General features: G+C 46.7%; 2 protein-coding genes across 2 annotated transcripts in view; one reads left to right on the top strand and one right to left on the bottom strand.

Moving 5' to 3' along the window:
* Nucleotides 1–3,870: 3,870 nt before the first annotated feature.
* LOC135830739 (dnaJ homolog subfamily A member 2-like) lies at nucleotides 3,871–15,506 on the bottom strand. Its single transcript, XM_065342961.1, has 12 exons — nucleotides 15,328–15,506; nucleotides 15,113–15,172; nucleotides 13,107–13,218; nucleotides 12,417–12,464; nucleotides 10,591–10,675; nucleotides 9,930–10,010; nucleotides 9,095–9,228; nucleotides 8,613–8,689; nucleotides 7,976–8,041; nucleotides 7,198–7,396; nucleotides 6,068–6,195; nucleotides 3,871–5,109 (listed from the first exon to the last, which is right to left on the bottom strand). Exons 1-12 carry the CDS (start codon nucleotides 15,406–15,408, stop codon nucleotides 4,894–4,896), a joined length of 1,287 nt encoding a protein of 428 aa, XP_065199033.1. The 5' UTR covers nucleotides 15,409–15,506; the 3' UTR covers nucleotides 3,871–4,893.
* Nucleotides 15,507–15,699: 193 nt separating this feature from the next.
* LOC135830727 (EKC/KEOPS complex subunit TPRKB-like) overlaps nucleotides 15,700–17,817 on the top strand; it is a 6,233-nt gene continuing 4,115 nt past the window's right edge. The window contains exon 1 of the mRNA XM_065342954.1: nucleotides 15,700–15,930. Within this exon, the coding sequence (XP_065199026.1) occupies nucleotides 15,790–15,930 (141 nt within the window). The 5' untranslated portion in view covers nucleotides 15,700–15,789. The remainder of the gene's footprint in view (nucleotides 15,931–17,817) is intronic.

Genomic DNA, 17,817 nt, shown 5'->3' with positions numbered 1-17,817 from the left:
TTCAGCGCAACCGTGTCAAAACTTGGCTTTCAGTACGCTTTGAGAATTCCGGCCCAGGTAGGACGACGCATCGTCGTTCTCCTCCGCCTAAAGCGCATACTTCTCAGTGCCTGCGTACATAATGTCTCCTTGCGCAGCGATGCGCAAGCCCTGGCAAACAAGAACTCTACTGTTTCCGAATGGAAAGACGACGCTGAAGACGATAAGCAGCGTTTCAAACGCGAGCAAACAACAGTTCTTTGTGAAAAAACTCTTTGCTGGTAGTGTACGTGATTTACAACTCGCAAAAATGTACGCACTATGACGTATGCGGGATCTACTGAAAGCTGAACGTCAGAGCAACACGATGCGCCCAACTATCAGCCCGTACAACGAAGCATAGCGCGTACCTGTACAGTTTTGCGCATGCACTTGACTGGTGCCACGCAAGTAGGCACCGGGCAAATATGCTCGAAAAATCACCCATCATGCTTTCTCGCAATTCTTACAATACAGCCGATAATGCGTGAAATCAAGCCGATAATTCCCGGAAATGCTCATAAAATTTGAGCTTGAAATTTAATTATTTGATGGAAATCAAGAATATGCAGGCAAATACGCTACAACTCTATAATCTAAAAAAATTACGTCTAAAATCTATAATTTTACGTCTAAAAATTAGTAAAAAGAAGAAAAAAATATATTTTTTAAAAGAATTTCCTCGTCCCGCCGATTATTCCCGCGAAATCACCGATAATGCTGATGTGGTTTTTGCACCCTAAAATGCTTGATTTAGTGCCGGCATATTTGCCGGGTCCCTACACGCAAGTACGCCACGGGTGTTTGCAGTGCATGAACTCTTTTTTTTTTTTTTTTTTTTTTTTTCGGTGTTCCGAAGTTTTTTTTTTTTTTTTTTGATCTGAAATGTAGTCTTTGGCACCTATGATCAGGGGATGGCCCACGCCTGGTAAAAAACAAAAAAAAAACAATGAGAAGTTGCGTACAAATCGTGTACAGAAACAGACTTTGGATTCGAACATAACAGAGTGGAAAACCGGAATCCGAGAAAACGATAACATGCAAAATCATGAAAAAGTGGGGGGGGGGGGGGTACTGAAGCAGAACAGTAGCCAAACACACCACGGATAGTTACCGAAAGCACTCTGCAGCAGCAAGGACCACAGAAGCATCAGAGTCAATGACTCTCTGGCGGGCATCTTGAGACCGTGGCCTGCGGTGACCACGGAGGCTGGCATTGGAGGCACGAACAAGAGAAAAGGAAACCCTTGACCTAATAAAGGCAAGAAGTGAGGAGAAGGGCTCCTTTCTCTTGTCGGCGAGCATAGAGGCGACACGCTTGAAAAAAGCGGAGGCGGACTTGCCGTAGCCGCCGGAAGCGCTGAACACAATGGGAGAAAAAGACGCGTGTTCAACTTCCCGGACGCGTTCTTCGTACGCGCGCCTTTTCTCGGCCTCATGCTTCCGGTAGGTGGCTGTGATGGACTGTTGGCGGTTGGAGCGGGCGTGCGGGTTGAATACCCGGATGTCCAGTAGTGCCCGTTCGAAACGTCCACCCCAGACACCCGATGCGGCCACATCCAGGCGGGCACCATCCTCGGAGATGGCGGAGCGGTGACGGAAGGTCTCACCGGTTAGCGGCTGGAGATGTGGCTCGACCTGGACATCATGGGCCACTTCACGCAGGAGAGATGCGGTGAGATCCCGAAGGTCATTATGCCGCATGGCGGGGTAGCCACCAGTTGGGCAAGACAGCGCGTGTTCCGGTGAAAACGCTTTGCCGCACACACATTCTGTTGGCAGGCCTGGAGGGGTCCAACCATACCGTAGGCAGAGAGCGTCCCAGAACGCCTGCTTGTGTAGGTTGAAACCATACTGACGAAGGGGCCGACAGGTCAACCAGCTGGAGGCGCCCTTTTCAGCAGCAAGATTCAGGGTGCGCTCTGTGGTGCTGGTGGAGGTGGCAATGACCGAGGCAACCGCTTCCTTCGCCAGGCGCCGGGACTGGGACATGAACTCTGGCCAGTCGTCCCCGTACGCAAAATGCGTACGCATTCGGATCTACCGTACATTTCCTCGTGTTTTGGGCGAACCTGAGCGGTACGACGCTGTCGAATTGGGCCTGAATTTGCCCTGAACCAGCCGCTATCGAAGTAAAATTAGGTGTTTTGAAGACCACACGGGAACACTGCGGCCATGTCTTCTTTCCTGCGTCGTTTGTTTGAAAATCGGAGTGTTTTTGAGCTCGTAGTTTCGTCTTCGTTGTGGAATGGCCGTGCGTACATTCTCCTTGGAATTACCAAAGTCACACCCCGTTTCTTACATTACCAGGAGTTTTGCCGGCAGCCACGATAGTTTTTATCCCTGCTTCCATACATCCTTTCATTGAATAGCCAAACGAAACTTTGTGGCGCGCCTTAGTTTTTTGTGGCGCGGGGGTCTCAAGTTTGTCACTTCGAGTTGTACACAACAGCCACATCATCTCAAAGGACCAAAAACACCAAGTGAGCAAAGTATTTCAACGTTGCGATTTTGCCTGACCTACTGTGAAGATGGAGACTTCTACTCGGTAGCAGATACTCGTATCAATAAGCTGGGAGGGAGAGCGTGGCGAGTAAAATGTTGGGATGAAAAGAGCCACATTCTCTCTCGGAAAAGTCGTCGTTCTCACACACGTACACTTGCTCTACCCAGATCTGCCAGAAGGCTAGATTTTGCATGCACGTGCGAGATTCGCATCCGCCGCGCACATAGCCAGAGTCGAAATATTTGTACTCTCGGATTAGCCGCCATCTTGACGAGTGCCGCTGCGAAACACCCGTGACGCACTCTCACCTTACTCGTCCTTACTCCTTAGCAAATTTTGACAGGTCCTGTCACGTGACTGAAGTGCCTACTACTAGTACTAGCAGTGCTGAGTGGGCTCATCATGCACAACTTCAGCAGGGTTTTCCCTGATCGACCACCATATTAATTTTAGCACTTACCAGATTCTGCAAAGTGAACTACAGTCAACTTCGCTAATAACGACTGCGGATATAACGACAATTCGCGAATAACGACCGAATTTCCATGCCCAGAGCAAAGTCCCATCTAACTGTATACATTTAACTTCGGATATAACGACTATCTGAATAACGACAATTCGCGTATAGCGACATGCTTTTAGTGCCCCGTGGTCATATTCACTGCTTGAATAACGACTTTCTGGGCTTTTGACAGCTATTTCAAGTACCTGTCAGTCAAGTACATGTACCTGTCATGCAGAAGTACCAGAACCTATGGTGATAAAAGGCACACATGCAAGAAAATGCAGCCAAGGGGGGGGGGGGCTTTTTTTCCTTTTATAATGTTGGCTTCAAAATTGTTGGATTTACCAGCACACCTATATTATGTATACAATGTACATGTAGTTGTACATGATTGTACAGTAATCATCATACATGTACATGTACATGTCTCTGGCCCTGTAGATGGCTCAAAAAGGCATATTTTTCAATTCATTTCCCTTGCATATTGAATTTTTAGTTCCTTGCAATTGCAATATGAAAATAAAGTACACATTGACATAGAGCAAGACAAGAGCTTGATTTTGATATGCATATCATACTATACAAAATATGGGTTCACATACATTCAAATGGGACTTCGGTTATAAGGACACTTCGCGAATAAGGACACTTTTCTGATGCCCCGCCGAATGTCGTTATTGGCGAAGTTGACTGTATGGCCATGCCCATGAAACAAAGAACATTGGTTTTACTCGGCCCTGAACATTCTGGATATTTCTTCATCCCATGTCCCCGCAGTTCAGAAGGCTTTCCTTCTGTATCTGTTGGCGAGGGACACAAGCAGTGGTTGCAACTTGTGGCGTTGTCAGTGGTTATAGTCTCACTACAGTCAATCAATCTCATGATGGTAGTCAGTGGGTAGTATAGGAGAGAAGAACATTTACATCACAGCAATTGAAAAGAAAAGAAAATTAGTCAAACGGACCATCATGCCAGTAAGTCAGATGATGAACGTCTATATTGTGGATTGTTGGTAGGGGGTGGACTAGCATGTATTATAAAAAGGATCATGAAGATGATCGGCCAGTCTATATCCCTTTCAATTAAATTAAATAGAAAATCATGAGGCATATCGAACAAAGTTTGCTGTGATAGCTGTCGAATATCAACTTCGAACATTTTAAACGAGACTGAGGAATTTCTCCCGATCACATGTGCTGTTCAATTAAATTTAGTCTTTTGTGTTGAAAGCCTAATCACGCTATAAAAACGAAATAAACTAATTTTGTACATTGCTCTATGATCTATTAGCAAGAGTGCATAAACAAGAGTATGCAACTGTGGTTATGGGTCAGTGCGCGGCGCGCTGCCTTCATTACGTAACTTGCCTTCATCACGCTCTGAAAGCATGCATCCAAACTCTCAATTTCTCGCACGAGCCCATCCGTTTTTGCTCGATTCGTTCCAGTACCTACAAAATCTCTGAATTCTGGCGCGTAAACTCCAGTTCCGTACGAAAGTTCATTTCAGACTGGAGGGAAAGTGCGGTGTTTGATTTTCCGCAGTGCGCGGACTGCAGCTGAATGATGTAATGAAGGCAGCGCGCCGTGCATCTGGCCCATAGAAAAGAGATCACAGTTGCATACTCTTGTTTATGGACTCTTGCTATTAGAGGTAAAGGAAAGGAAACGACTCCGGGAAAGCTTCCTGCTTTTACAGTCAGCCACTGAACACGAACAGGAAGTATCACAATACTCCTCTAGGTAGTGATGTAGACTGGGTGGTGAGTGCTGTTGTTACTATTGCACCCAGCATCTGTGCATTGCCGGGTATGCACGCAGGGAGACATTGAGTCAACAGCACGCTCCTGTCACTGCAACTGGAGCTACTGCTGGGCGCAGGAAACCGTTGGCTGGTCATCATCATCTTCTTCATCTGAGCCGGCGCCCCTGTAAGCCGCGCGGTGACTACTACTACTGTGACGACTGCGCCCGTGCGCTTCCTTGTCAAACTCTAACAATACAACTTCTTCAGTGTCCTCGCCAAGGCCACTTGCAGTTGCTGCAGGAGTCAGACGTGGCGGTAGGTGAGATTCCAATACCTGATGACGGCAAGTCATAGTAGTAGACAGATAGGATTATATCAAAGAGCAACAACTTCCAGTATACAACACCTACATACATGTACATACAGTCAAGTGTAGATAAACAAGAGTGTGCAACTCCGGGATGGGTTGGCCCGCGGCGGAATTTTTTGTTGACGTAATCTTTTCAACGACGCACGCGCTGCGAGTCTTTCGGAAAGCTTTGCCTCGTGCACTTGGCCGGGCTTTACATTACAAGGTCGGTGCCCAGCACGTGCTCTCACACTGTTCTGTGGCAAAATGCGCGTTTCTCTGAAAAAAGGTGACGTCAACAAAAAATTCCGCCGCTGGCAGGGGTATCTGCAGATTGTGCAGAAGAGACCCGGAGTTGCACACTCTTGTTTATCTACTCTTGATACAGTGAAACTTGATTTTTTAACAGTAATAACTTCCATTTTGCTGTACGGGAAATGCGTTGTAGCACCCAGAGAGGCAAAAAAACCTTGACTTGAATTCCAACCCTTGTTACTCAGGGACTCGGAACCTTATACATAGAAATAAGAGTGCATACAACAAAGAGCATGCACCTGTGACTTGGGGCCAGTGCGTGACGCGATGCCTTCATTACGAAACTAACTTGCCTGCATCACACCCTGTACTCGTGCACCAAACTCCGCAATCTCCCATACCAGCGGCAGAGCCGGTTTTGCAGGCAGATGCGTTCGAGTAAAGACGCCAACTCTCAAATTTGGGTGCACCATGAACTTCTGTTCCGTACAAAAGTTTGTTTCAAATCACAGGGACAGTAGTCACAGTACGGCGTTTGATACTTCCGCAGTGCGCAGATATAGCTGCATGATGTAATGACGGCAGTGCACCGCGCATCTGGCCCATAGAAGGGAGATCACAGTTGCATACTCTTGTTTATGGACTTTTGACAGAAAGGACGAGGATTGACGTTTTTGGCATTCCTTACCTTGAGTTGAGCTGCCGACTGAAAGCCATTTGGAGGAAACACCACGTCGAACTTGACAAGTAAATTGCCTTTTTCAAAGGGACTCCGGTAGTGTGGCATGCCTTCACCTTCAATGACAAACTGTGATCCTGCCGCGACACAAGCCAAGAGTAAAACGGTTACCAGTAGAATGGATGAATGATAGCTGCTCTTCCTACCTGGCAATTATTACTCTTACTCTTATTATTAGAAGCTTCTCCGCAAAACCTTTAGGGCATCAATGCAATGTAAATATACACAACATGTAAAGCTTTCGCATAAACCAAATCGAAATCTGGAAATTCCTAATCAACACTTGTTGTACATTAAAACCATGCACCGTCTCATCTGAGAGCAGTGTTAGCGATCTCTTCAATTACCATGTACTACCACAGTATGTTTGGCTGGTGGTGAGCCGCCGCGACTTCATAGGTAGCTGCGTTCCGGTATCTTGACTAACTGTCAGTCAGTTTCATTATTTATCATGAGAGCATGCCGGTATGCCGCATCACAGGTCAGATTTCTATCCCGGCTGGCGCCTATTTCATCTCACTGCTCCCTGCGTAGAGCCTGAGCTATACATTCACAATGCAACCCGCTAACTTGTCGTGCCTGTTCTTTCTGCATGCCTACATGCATATACGCTACAATGCACCGGGAAGAATGAGCTAATCCTTCTTTGCTTCTCTCGACTTCATTCAGTTAGCATCTTGTCAAAGAGCTGTGCAGTCATTTGAAACAATCTTGTCTGGCTGTACCAAGGAACTTCAGCATTATAGTCAACGTTAGTCATCTGTGATCTTTGTTGTAATTGGCGACAGTGTAGAGGTCGCAGCAAGTACATTTAAAATGTCATGCATACAGTATTATACTGTCTGCCGTTTCGGGGAGGGTGGGAGGGAGAGAGAGGCGGAGGGCAGGAGGGAGAGAGAGGGGAGGGAGGGAGGGAAGAGGGAGAGTGAGAGAGAGTGAGTGTGTGTGGTCTAGGAACAACTAGTTCCACACACCTGCAGCAAATGGAGACAATTATGGGTGAGCCCTACCTAAATCATGCAGTGGAGTCCTATTCTCTTCAAGGGTACACAGCCACTGAGCTACTCCATAATGCCTACCTGGTGTGATTACTTGTCCCTCGCACGTGTTGACTAACAGTTGACGCTCATCAAGGTGGACGATGTTAAATGCACAGCCACACAGTGCTTCCGGCAAAGATACGGATTTCTGAATGTGCAAGTCGTTGCCTTGCCGGTGGAACATGTCGTGCTTGGTCAGGCGAAGAGTGATAAAAACATCACCGGGCTCTCCATCGGGCTTGACGGAGCAAGACGAGAAAAACATTGAAACACCCATAACTCTGTGAAAGATACTTAAGTAAAGATTTTTGGACCTAGGTTTTTTACAGAGTCACGATCTGCTGGGCTACAGCAATGTCATGGTATAGAAAACTCAAAATGCTCCAAAATGACAGAAGCCCCTTTTTGCAAGCAGTGTAATATGCAATGATAAATGCAGTGTTAAAAGAAAGATAATAAACAAAAAGTCCAAGTAAGCCCATGGGCTTGTACGCCGATGCCCAGTTGTGTGCGCCCTTTGCCTGGGCTTTTGCTCGGGCATGGGCAGATGCTCGCACGAGCTTCGATGATCCACAGGATTCTACAGGGCAGCCTAGAAAAGCCTGAGCATCCTGCTTGCGGACCAGTACCACCTGCTCCGAGCGGTCTCAGTGACGATCTCACTGGACCGTCAGGTCCGTCACACATCATGTGTCAGTCATCTCTTCCATCACTCGGAATATCAGTGGAATGTCATACAACCCGCAAAACGCATTGTTGACAAGCTTGTTTCATTGGAACACTTAGCACACCTAGCATTCCCACTGAGATAAGTTACCTCCTGGTCTCCTTCTCCACGAAAGGATATCTTCTGCCCGTCTGTCATGCCTTTGTCAACGTGAACCTGCAAGCCAAGTATGAAAACCAGACACCGTGCAATAGATCATTAACACTTGCCAACGGTAACACGGGCCCTGGCATACACTAGCCCTGGCATACACTAGCCCATGGATTGCACACATGCACACAGACAGACAGGTGAACCTACCAACATCCAAGTGCATGTGTACACACACACACACATGCACGCACACACACACACATGTTGTAGTACGTTGTTTTGTGTACGTCGTGTGTACGTCATGTTGGTGCATGCGCGTGTTGCTGTGGTGTGAAAAGCAGTCTTCGTCTTGAGTTCGTCACGTCTAGTTGTGTTTCCATAGTCGTCTTGTAATAAACAGTCTTCCTAAATGTAGTTATCGTCGTCCCTTTGTATAAGTGTGGAGATGACACGGGACTGGGAGCAGGTGGAGAAAGGCAGTTACAACATTGGTGGCAGCGTTGGGATTCGAACCCACGCCTCCGGAGAGACTGGACACACACCTGTACAGCCATGCATGGCACATTGATGTCTACGAGAACGACAAAAATACATGTACTACAATTACAAACAACAACTCAGCCGCACCAATTACCTCAATCTTTTTGTTTTGCTTTACGACCTTGCGTCCCTGGCAACCTCTGCAACGGTCCCTTTCTCGGATTACCACACCTGGTAAGCAACACGGTAAACACAAGTAACAACCAGAGCTATAATTGAAAGCAGCCTTGAGCAAAGTTGATATAGCAGCAATGACCAGACGTCCACACTGTGTCATAGCTATGCCACGGCAGCATGCACTATTTACGAACCGTGACCCCTACTTCAAAGTAAACGAAGCCGTGTGATGCATGGGAACCGTCGGCTGAGCGGCAGACACTCACTGGCAGCAGCGTGGTCTCACAACGTTATGTCCAGAATGACCATTCACGCAGGACGGTACCAATTATTAAAATAGCATAAAATATGTCACACAAACACCAGCCCCTTCGTCACTTCAAATCTAACGAAAAGCATAGAGGAAGAGTATAATGCGAGCATCATGAAAGTGTGCATAGATCCTATTTTTAAAATTACCTTCTCCATTGCAGTCTGAACACTTTGCCCTAACTTGCTGGATCATGCCGATGCCAATCTGCCGCAGGAATATGCGAACGCCGTTGCCATCGCACGCATTACAGGGACGAGTAGCGCCGGATTTAGCCCCTTTCCTAAAGTGACAGTGCAAGGAACGCACCACAAACAATGATCCATTTAACCGCCCGATGTAGGTACAATGCTGTGTTACCGTCTTGGGTTCACTGGCAAGTAGCAACCCGCGGTCCACAGCTTCTTGGAATGGTTGCACAATTTCCGGCTCCACTTAATTAATCTGGACATCTTCTGAAGTCTGATGCCATACATCCCAGCGGCACTCAGTTTACACCTGTCTAGCATTCCTACGTGTTCATCATGTATATACGTAGGACGCCAAACAGGCTGAAGCCTGGCAGTGCACACAAGGAAGCAAACCTTCACCGTGAGGGAAGTAGAGCTGCAATGAAGGTTAAAAGATGACACGGTCAAGGCGCGTAGCAACGCCGTTGGAGGTTGTCCGGCCGGAGGGGATCCAGGGTCTCCCAGGGGGAAAAAATGAAATTAGGGTGCAAAATCCTGCATTCTGGTCGTGGTCGGGCGAAAAAGTGGTCCGGCCACTACGCCCCTGACACCACAAAATAAAATCAACTGAATGCACCCCCCCCCCCCCACACACACACACAGCAATCTTGACGACTTTACGAGTACAAACACCATAGCATGACACAAGTACACGTACCGGTATAACCAAGCCATGCTAGTCCTACTTCAGAAATAACAAAGAGGAAGTTGCGGGGCACTACCAGTGCGGCCTAAACCGCGGCCTGTAACGTACCCTTTGCAAGCTGTGCAAATGGCATTCCTCGTCACCTGCAGGCGTGCTGTCCGTCCGTTGTACAGATCTCTCAATGAAACCCTACACCAAGATGCACAAGGTTTGTATAAACAAGCACACATCCATGCACACCTTTTATACCCTGAAACAACCCATCAGTACGAACATGGGGATTCTAGCTGATAATTACTTTTTTAACACTAAACATGCATACCAGTATGGTATGTACCAGCAGCTTTTGGCGGAAATTACGGTGACGACTGTATTCAATATCTCGCAAACCATGTGTGGAGATTGTTTCTTCCTATGCTACCGTAACCTGGCACATGTACATGCACATATACTATAACACATGGCCGGGAGTCAGAATAGCATGTCGAGACGACACACAAGCATACCCGGTAGCAGCCAAGAGGTGCACATTCGGCCCTGGCCATGATTCGGAAGTTCTAGGTGATCTGGGGCCTAAGTAACACATCACGGTCACGATCACAATCATGACCTGTTGACTGCTAACGCGGTCCAGACCTGCGATGATAGACACAAGCATGCATAAGCCGGCGCCACCCCATGAGCGACGACCATCCTGGGAATGAAAACGTGCAACATTGATTGATTCTACAACAACGATTCGGAACATCATGGTAGCTTAACTACTTACTTTAAATCATGTGTAAGATCTCCACCTTTCTTTTGTTGACGGCGTGACCTACCGCCTCCGTCAGCGAATGAGGAGCCAAATCCACCTACAGAACAACCCAAGTAACGTCAAAGGGATTTCCAAACCAAGATCCAAAACCATGCATAGTACCCGTGTCCCTCTAACATAGAGCATACCCACCCCCGGGTGTTAGCGGAAACTTTCCAGATCGAGTCCCCGGCAAGCGAAAACTACAGCACTGTACTGCTCAATGAAATCCAGTCGTGTCACTCAAGTTCGCACCGGGCTTTGCGCAGCCCTAGACCTGCAGACACTGGGCTGCGAAACGGTACAAAGTGCAAACTTGAGTGACGAGATTGGATTTCATTGAGCAGCAGCACTGTACTTGTTTTGTTTTTTTTTGTAGCTGACCACGCGCAGCACATCAAGGATCAGAACACTGAACATGCACGCCGCGGCTGTACTACATAATCTCAGTGCCTCGTTACAGTGACATACTGATCAGGGCTTGCTGTTTAAAGGGGACTGAGTGCATCGATTTTTCGAGTAGGGTCCAGAAGAAAGACAATTTGATATCGGTTCGCATGGCATATCTCTCGCTTCCATACGATAAGCCAAACTTGCCAAATCGCCAATTGTATACTCACGTTGCCATAGCGACCAGCGCAGTGATGACGTATGAAAGGCTTAGCTCCACCACAGAGAAAGGTCGATCACTGCAGAAATTGGTCATTTTCAATTGTCTTATTGTATTCACGATGTGAAAGAAGGGCTGTGTTCAATGCTGTTAGTGCAGTGAACTGTTTGTTAGTAGTCCTCTCGGTTGTGTATTGGGACGCGACGTGACACCGACAGGAGAAAGTAAGAAGGCCTTAGGCCTGTGGGAATGCCCTATTAAAAATTTAAATAATAATAATAATAATAAAGCTGGAGTGCGGAGACATCAGCAGACAAGCGAAAATACTTCAAAATAGTGACGAACAAAATGCTGAAATCTTGGTTGGGACAAATCAGACGTTCAGCATTTCCCCCAACCAAGGACCATGCCGTTTGCTCTTTCCACTTCCTGAAGATGGATGTGATGCTTCCTGGCGACTCTCCTATCTCTCATAACATCTTCTGAAGCCAGGTGAGACGACGGGTGGTGGAGATTGACGAATGAAATAATGTCGTAGGTTTGAAAGTTTGCTGAAAATGTCTCAGGAGAGATGGCGAATACCAAGCATCTTCTCCTTATAGAGGAAACCATTTCCTAGGCACAGTCAGCCTAGGGAAATGCAGGAGAAGGCCGATAAACAGTTCACGGTACTAACAGCATTGAACACAGCCCTTCTTTCACATCGTGAATACAATAAGACAATTGAAAATGACCAATTTCTGCAGTGATCGACCTTCTCTGTGGCGGAGCTAAGCCTTTTATACGTCATCACTGCGCTGGTCGCTATGGCAACGTGAGTATACAATTGGCGATTTGGCAAGTTTGGCTTATCGTATGGAAGCGAGAGATATGCCATTCGAACCGATATCAAATTGTCTTCCTTCTGGACCGTACTCGAAAAATCGATGTACACGATTCTTGCACTATATGATACGCAGTACCCTACAGAGAGTTCAGAGGACACAAAAAACATACTATACTGTAGTGTATGCAGTTCAGGAAGTCCACTTTCAAGCCTGCTGCAGTTCAGCTGCACAGCCAACTATGATCCTCGTAGATAGCACGGACAGTGGTAATCACAATACATGTATCAGAATTTACAGGTACCATATTTTTGAATGTGATCCACAACATTTGAATGTGCCTGGGGGCTAACGTTGAACCATACCAAAGAGTCCACCGCCAAAGATCTGAGAGAAGAGGTCAGCATCGAAACCTACACATAACGACAAGTCCGAGAAGGCAAACACCACACAACAATCAAAATTACAGCAGTGTCACAGCAGACCCGTCGCACCGACTCTGGAGGTGGGGCGGCAGGGCCCCCGTGAAAAATTTCAAAAATTGACGCCAAATGCAAGCATTTCCGGGCATTTCAAGTGGTGCCATTTCAGTGTAACTACAATGAAAGACTTATTGATTCTGCAACAAACCAAGAAGACGCTACGCTACGGTCGGGGACAAAGGTTCTTCACTATCCTCCCCTGGAAAAAATTTCAAGAATTGAAGCCAATTCCAAGCATTTTCAGGCATTTGGTGCCATTTCAGTGTAACTAGTCACGCGGCAATGAAAGACTTTTTGATTCTGCAATAAATCACGATCGGTGACAAGGATTCTTCATCATTTGCCACGTTTGGGCTGAGCTGCGATCACCGCACTTTGTTGCAGTGTGCTCCAAAAACAAACAACAAAAAAAGTGGGGCGGCTGAGCCGTGACTGACGGCCTTGCACAGTACAGCCTGACAAGTTGAAGATAAACAAAGCATGTCCAATTGCTCAACTCATGACCCAGACTGAACTATGGTGAGTTTCTAAGCAAACAGACGAAGCACATTGCGATCATTTCCCCGCTCTAACCTGAACCACCACCACCGGCGCCTTCTCGCAAGCCCTTTTCACCATAGCGGTCGTAAGTCGACCGCTTTTCCGGGTCGGACAGCACGTCGTACGCAAAACTTATCTCCTTGAACTAGACCAGGACAAACACATAACAGGAGAAGCAGCCGGCACGGGACATTCAATGCATTGCAGCACAGCAAAAATTATGTGTATTCACCTCCGCACCGGCCACTGTGCGGAACCACGGCCACGCATTGACGGCGGTCCCTCTATGAAGCATGCAGCACATGATCGGAGAGCTGTGTGCTACTATCTGTAACACTGAATGCAAGATGCACCTCAACACGGTCACCAGTGCCGTTCGGCCCGGTGTGCTTCCCCAGTGCAGCATGCACCCCGTGTGACACTCGCCCTGGTACATACTGCGGCTACCAGAGCCAATATGCCATGAGCCAGATAGGTACCTGCATCCACAACTTCATGTCGCTGAGGCACCAAGCTAGTAAGATAATATGGCCCGATATCTGAGACTTTCGACCTTCGGGGCTACGCGGTTTTTTTGAGAAAACACTAAAAACAAATTTGTTCGCAAAAAAATCGATTCCGTCAAAGCAAAGTGCAGAGACGACAATGGCGGAAGAAAATTGAAGGCGATTCTTGTGTCAGTTGGTTATTGGGCTCACGGAGCACAGCAGCCGCGATCCCATGGACGGTGATGCATCGTTCTTTGTGGATATCCTGTCAAGCGGCGACAGCGCTTCTAGTTCTGAGAGCGCATGTCAGGCGAATCGATCGCAAGTGACATGCGGTACTTACCTGTCGGGGCCGACGATGATGAGGACTTGGCCTGGATGAGTATGATCAAGGCCAACCACAGTCTGCCTCAGCGATAGCTGCTACAGCTCCAGGCAAGGACAACCAGGTGGATTCCTGAGGGTACGCCGCTTGCAAGGTCGCTGGGCGCCCTTGCGCGAGTGGCAGAACTGTTTCCTGAGTGTCACGCCAGACCTGCTAAAACAGCACGAAATGATGCGAGTTTTCTTTGCGACGATTATCCTAAAATGTTTGGGATGGCAAGCTCGATACTCGAGCTAATAATGGCGAATCAGACCATCACGGAGCACATGAGGCTGGGCAATCTCGAGTAACATTCTGTTACTTTTGAGTTGGTGGTGTGAAACGCTTGTCAGGCTGGTTTACTGATGTTTGGAAATGGTCAGTCTCCACAAAGTGCAACAAGGCGAATCTGGACGCATTTGCTCTGTTTGACTCCTTCACAATAAGTATGTGAATGCTGTCACATGTATCATGGTGTTCCGTCAAAATCTGTTGCAGACTATCCTGTCAAGCATGTCCATCACCAGGAGAACAGATAAATCACCTCTCCTTCTAATGCTGCTATTGCTGCTGTTGCAACTACACAACCTCAATAAAGTCCGCCTGATGGAATGCTGGAAATGAAGTACCTGAACAGTCAAAACACTTTACTATTATTAGTTGGCTATTGATATCACATGGAAACAATTTTTGGTGGCTCCAAACACACTGATCTTTCAAAATTGTAAAAAAAGAACAATTCATTAACATGACTCCTGACTGTAGAATGCATTTCTACATGGTCAATCATGATTGGTCTGATGGCCGTGAAACGAAGTCACAATACTCTACAAAGGCAAGACATCAATTTGCAATAAAAAAATCAATTTCACCAAAACAGCCCCGAAGGTCGATTTTCTCAGATATTGGGCCATATTATCATTGCTGTGTGCGTGATGGTGATTTAATTAATTCCTCTGCCTGTGTAGGAAGCGAATGGGTTCATAGAGCATGGGTTTTTTTCAGCCTAGGCAGCACCCGGGTAGAGATGCCTTGCCGCAGTGCAGCACCAGGAAACATTGTACAATGTACTAGTACACTGCTGATGTGACAACATGTGCTTGAGCCGTTGATGAGAGGGAGAGCAGGATATGTCTCGCTAAATCTGTTGGTGTCTAGTGTCTGATATTCACAACATATCTCTGTACCTTGTCCCCGCTATCTGGATTCTTGTCCGGATGATACTTCATGGCCATCTTGCGATACGCCTGTAGTGCAGAAGCAAAATAGACACACGGTCAGTACAGATACGGAGGAGAAGATTATGAAGAGAGCCAGAAACCCGATCACATCCGCCGTGCCACATCACTTTGCCACGGCATCGAACCTGAATGAACGAAACAGAGAAGAGGCGCTAGCGTACCTTCTTCAATTCTGCATCGTTCGCTTCGGGATTCACCCCAAGGATGTCGTAGAGACGAGTGTCTTTCTCCCTACGAGCCATTGTGCCTCCGTCTTCGTTCCGAAAGGCAATTGAGCACAAAATACAACGACTGAAAGAGGATAACAATAATTATTATTATGAAAGTCGTAGAAAGTCAACAGGGAAACTCTTGAAAGTAGACGCCCGAAACCTAACCAGGCCGGCCAGGGAGTCGTAACATTTTTAATACGACTCCCTGACCGAAACATCACAGCATGGAGCAGTGGGGAAATCCCCTATCCAACACAGCGGTGTTTTTTTTTTAGTTTTGTAGTTTTCAAAAACATTTTTGAAACAGAAGTGCACTTTATATTCTTATTCAGCTAATCAGAGAAGAAGGAAGAGTTGAATCTTGTTCTAATCTGATCATTTCTGCCACCTCGTATCAGTCCTGAAGCAGTGATGGCTTTCACGACGTCTCTGGACATTGCCAGTGATAAATTCACTCACATTGGATTGTTTGAGAATGTGCGCAACATATCTGAGGTCCGGCAAGATGTCATTGGTGGCAGGTGCAGTGCAGCTCTTGTTAGCCCTCAAATGGTAAGGTTATGCCTTATTTCTTGTGACAACATATTTGCTCACTGGAATTCTCCACACAGCGATGCAAGGAGGCGTATGACAGATATTCTCAAGACAGAAATACATTTTTGTGAAGGACCCCCTCCATTGCCAATAGAAAATTAAATTATTCCCGTAGCTATATATGCAGAAGACGTTACTTCAGTAACGTCTGGCGCTAGCCAGGGTCCACACAGCTTTAATTTGGTGTTTGTGTGTTTGTGTCACGCCTGGCGCTAACCCGTATCTGTCCCGTACCGTACCGTACCATCAAACACAGCTGGCCACATACAGCTGGCCGCAATATTCAAATAGGGCTTTCAAACGCAAGATCATAATGTGAAGCAACTTGGAAGAATGAGTATGAATGCGAAGTGTATGGGGGAATGCATGTAGGGCGATAGTGCGGTAGGCCTCGACCAAATATGCTTGCGCATATTTCCGCGTATTTTTGTGAGACAGTTCATATATAGCCTATTGAGCGACTAAGGGAATATTGGAATGAAGCCAGCATATAATGCAAATATTCTGAAGAAAACGAGGACAAAACATTCATAGTATGGACAAAATGCGTTCAGAAATGCCTTTTATGGCTGAATTTGGAATGGTTGAGGTGTTTCCCACATTTCCCCTGTGGATAAACACTATCGCTACGGTAGCTGGGGACATACCCCAGCCATACTATTCCTATTTTTAACAGTGAAGCCAATGAATATTCCAAGGTTGTAATTTTACTGAAATGATCTACACTTTCTGCTTATGTCGAGCATATTGTGGCATTTTTTGGCATATCTTTTTGCATATCTTGCTAAGCCTTTGGCATATTATGGCCGTTTTCCCTGATATGCGACGAGCATAATATGCTCTTTTTTTAGCATATTTGGTCGAGGCCTATAGTGCGGGTTCGAATCCCAGGTAATGCCTAAAAAATAGGAGAATTGAAGAATTTATAACATCCCTATTCTTTTTTTGCCGTCATCAAGGCGGTAGATGGTGTCGTATTACCCTCGACCGCACCTGTCCCGTACCTGTCCCGTACCGTACCGTACAATCAAAGACGGCTGGCCACAATGCATATTCAAATAGGGCTTTCAAATACAAGATCATAACGTGAAGCAACTTGGAAGAATTAGTATGTATGCGAAGTGTATCGGGGGATGCATGCAGGGCGATAGTGCGGGTTCGAATCCCAGGTTATGTCTAAAAACAAAAAGTAGAAATTTATTAGAATTTATAACATCCCTATGCTTTTTTTGTCTAGGTCATCAAGGCAAAAAAGCATAGCGTAGGGCCCTGAGCTTCCAAGCTCTCTCGTTTATATCAATGCTTTGTTGTGAGCTCAACCTTCTCTGATGAGGTCTCAATGACCGAAAAAGCTGCCAGACGGAATTTCAGTACTCAGAAGGAACCCCTTGCTGTTGTGGAAAGTGTGTGTGTGTGTGTGTGTGTGTGTGCGTGCGTGCGTGCGTGTGATCGACCCCAGAGCGCGACTGTGGTGGAGTCCGCAGAATTTTCACGGCCAAATGCCCTCTTCAGTGAAATATTTTGTCTTGCTTTGGCAATACACTGATAGACATGGTCACAAAAATTAATATCACCAAAAGGATAGAATGGATGGTGGGCTCGCACCCAGTTGTAGTTTCATTGTCACTGATCGTCAGCGTGGACGATCTGTGCTGCAAGTATCGACTGCCCGGACTATACCAGTATTTAGAGGGTCCATTTAACGATCGCCAGCGCAACTATTACATGTAACCATATCTAATAGTTGCGCAGATGATCGATTAGCGGATAAACACATCATTTGACTAGACGAAACATGCAGCGCAGATTGTCCGCGCTGAAGATAAGCGACGATGGAACTACACA

Source organism: Sycon ciliatum, chromosome 1, assembly GCF_964019385.1.
Source record: "Sycon ciliatum chromosome 1, ocSycCili1.1, whole genome shotgun sequence".
In the NCBI taxonomy this organism is placed as follows: Eukaryota; Metazoa; Porifera; class Calcarea; order Leucosolenida; family Sycettidae; genus Sycon; species Sycon ciliatum.
This window is presented reverse-complemented; position numbering and strand designations above follow the sequence as displayed.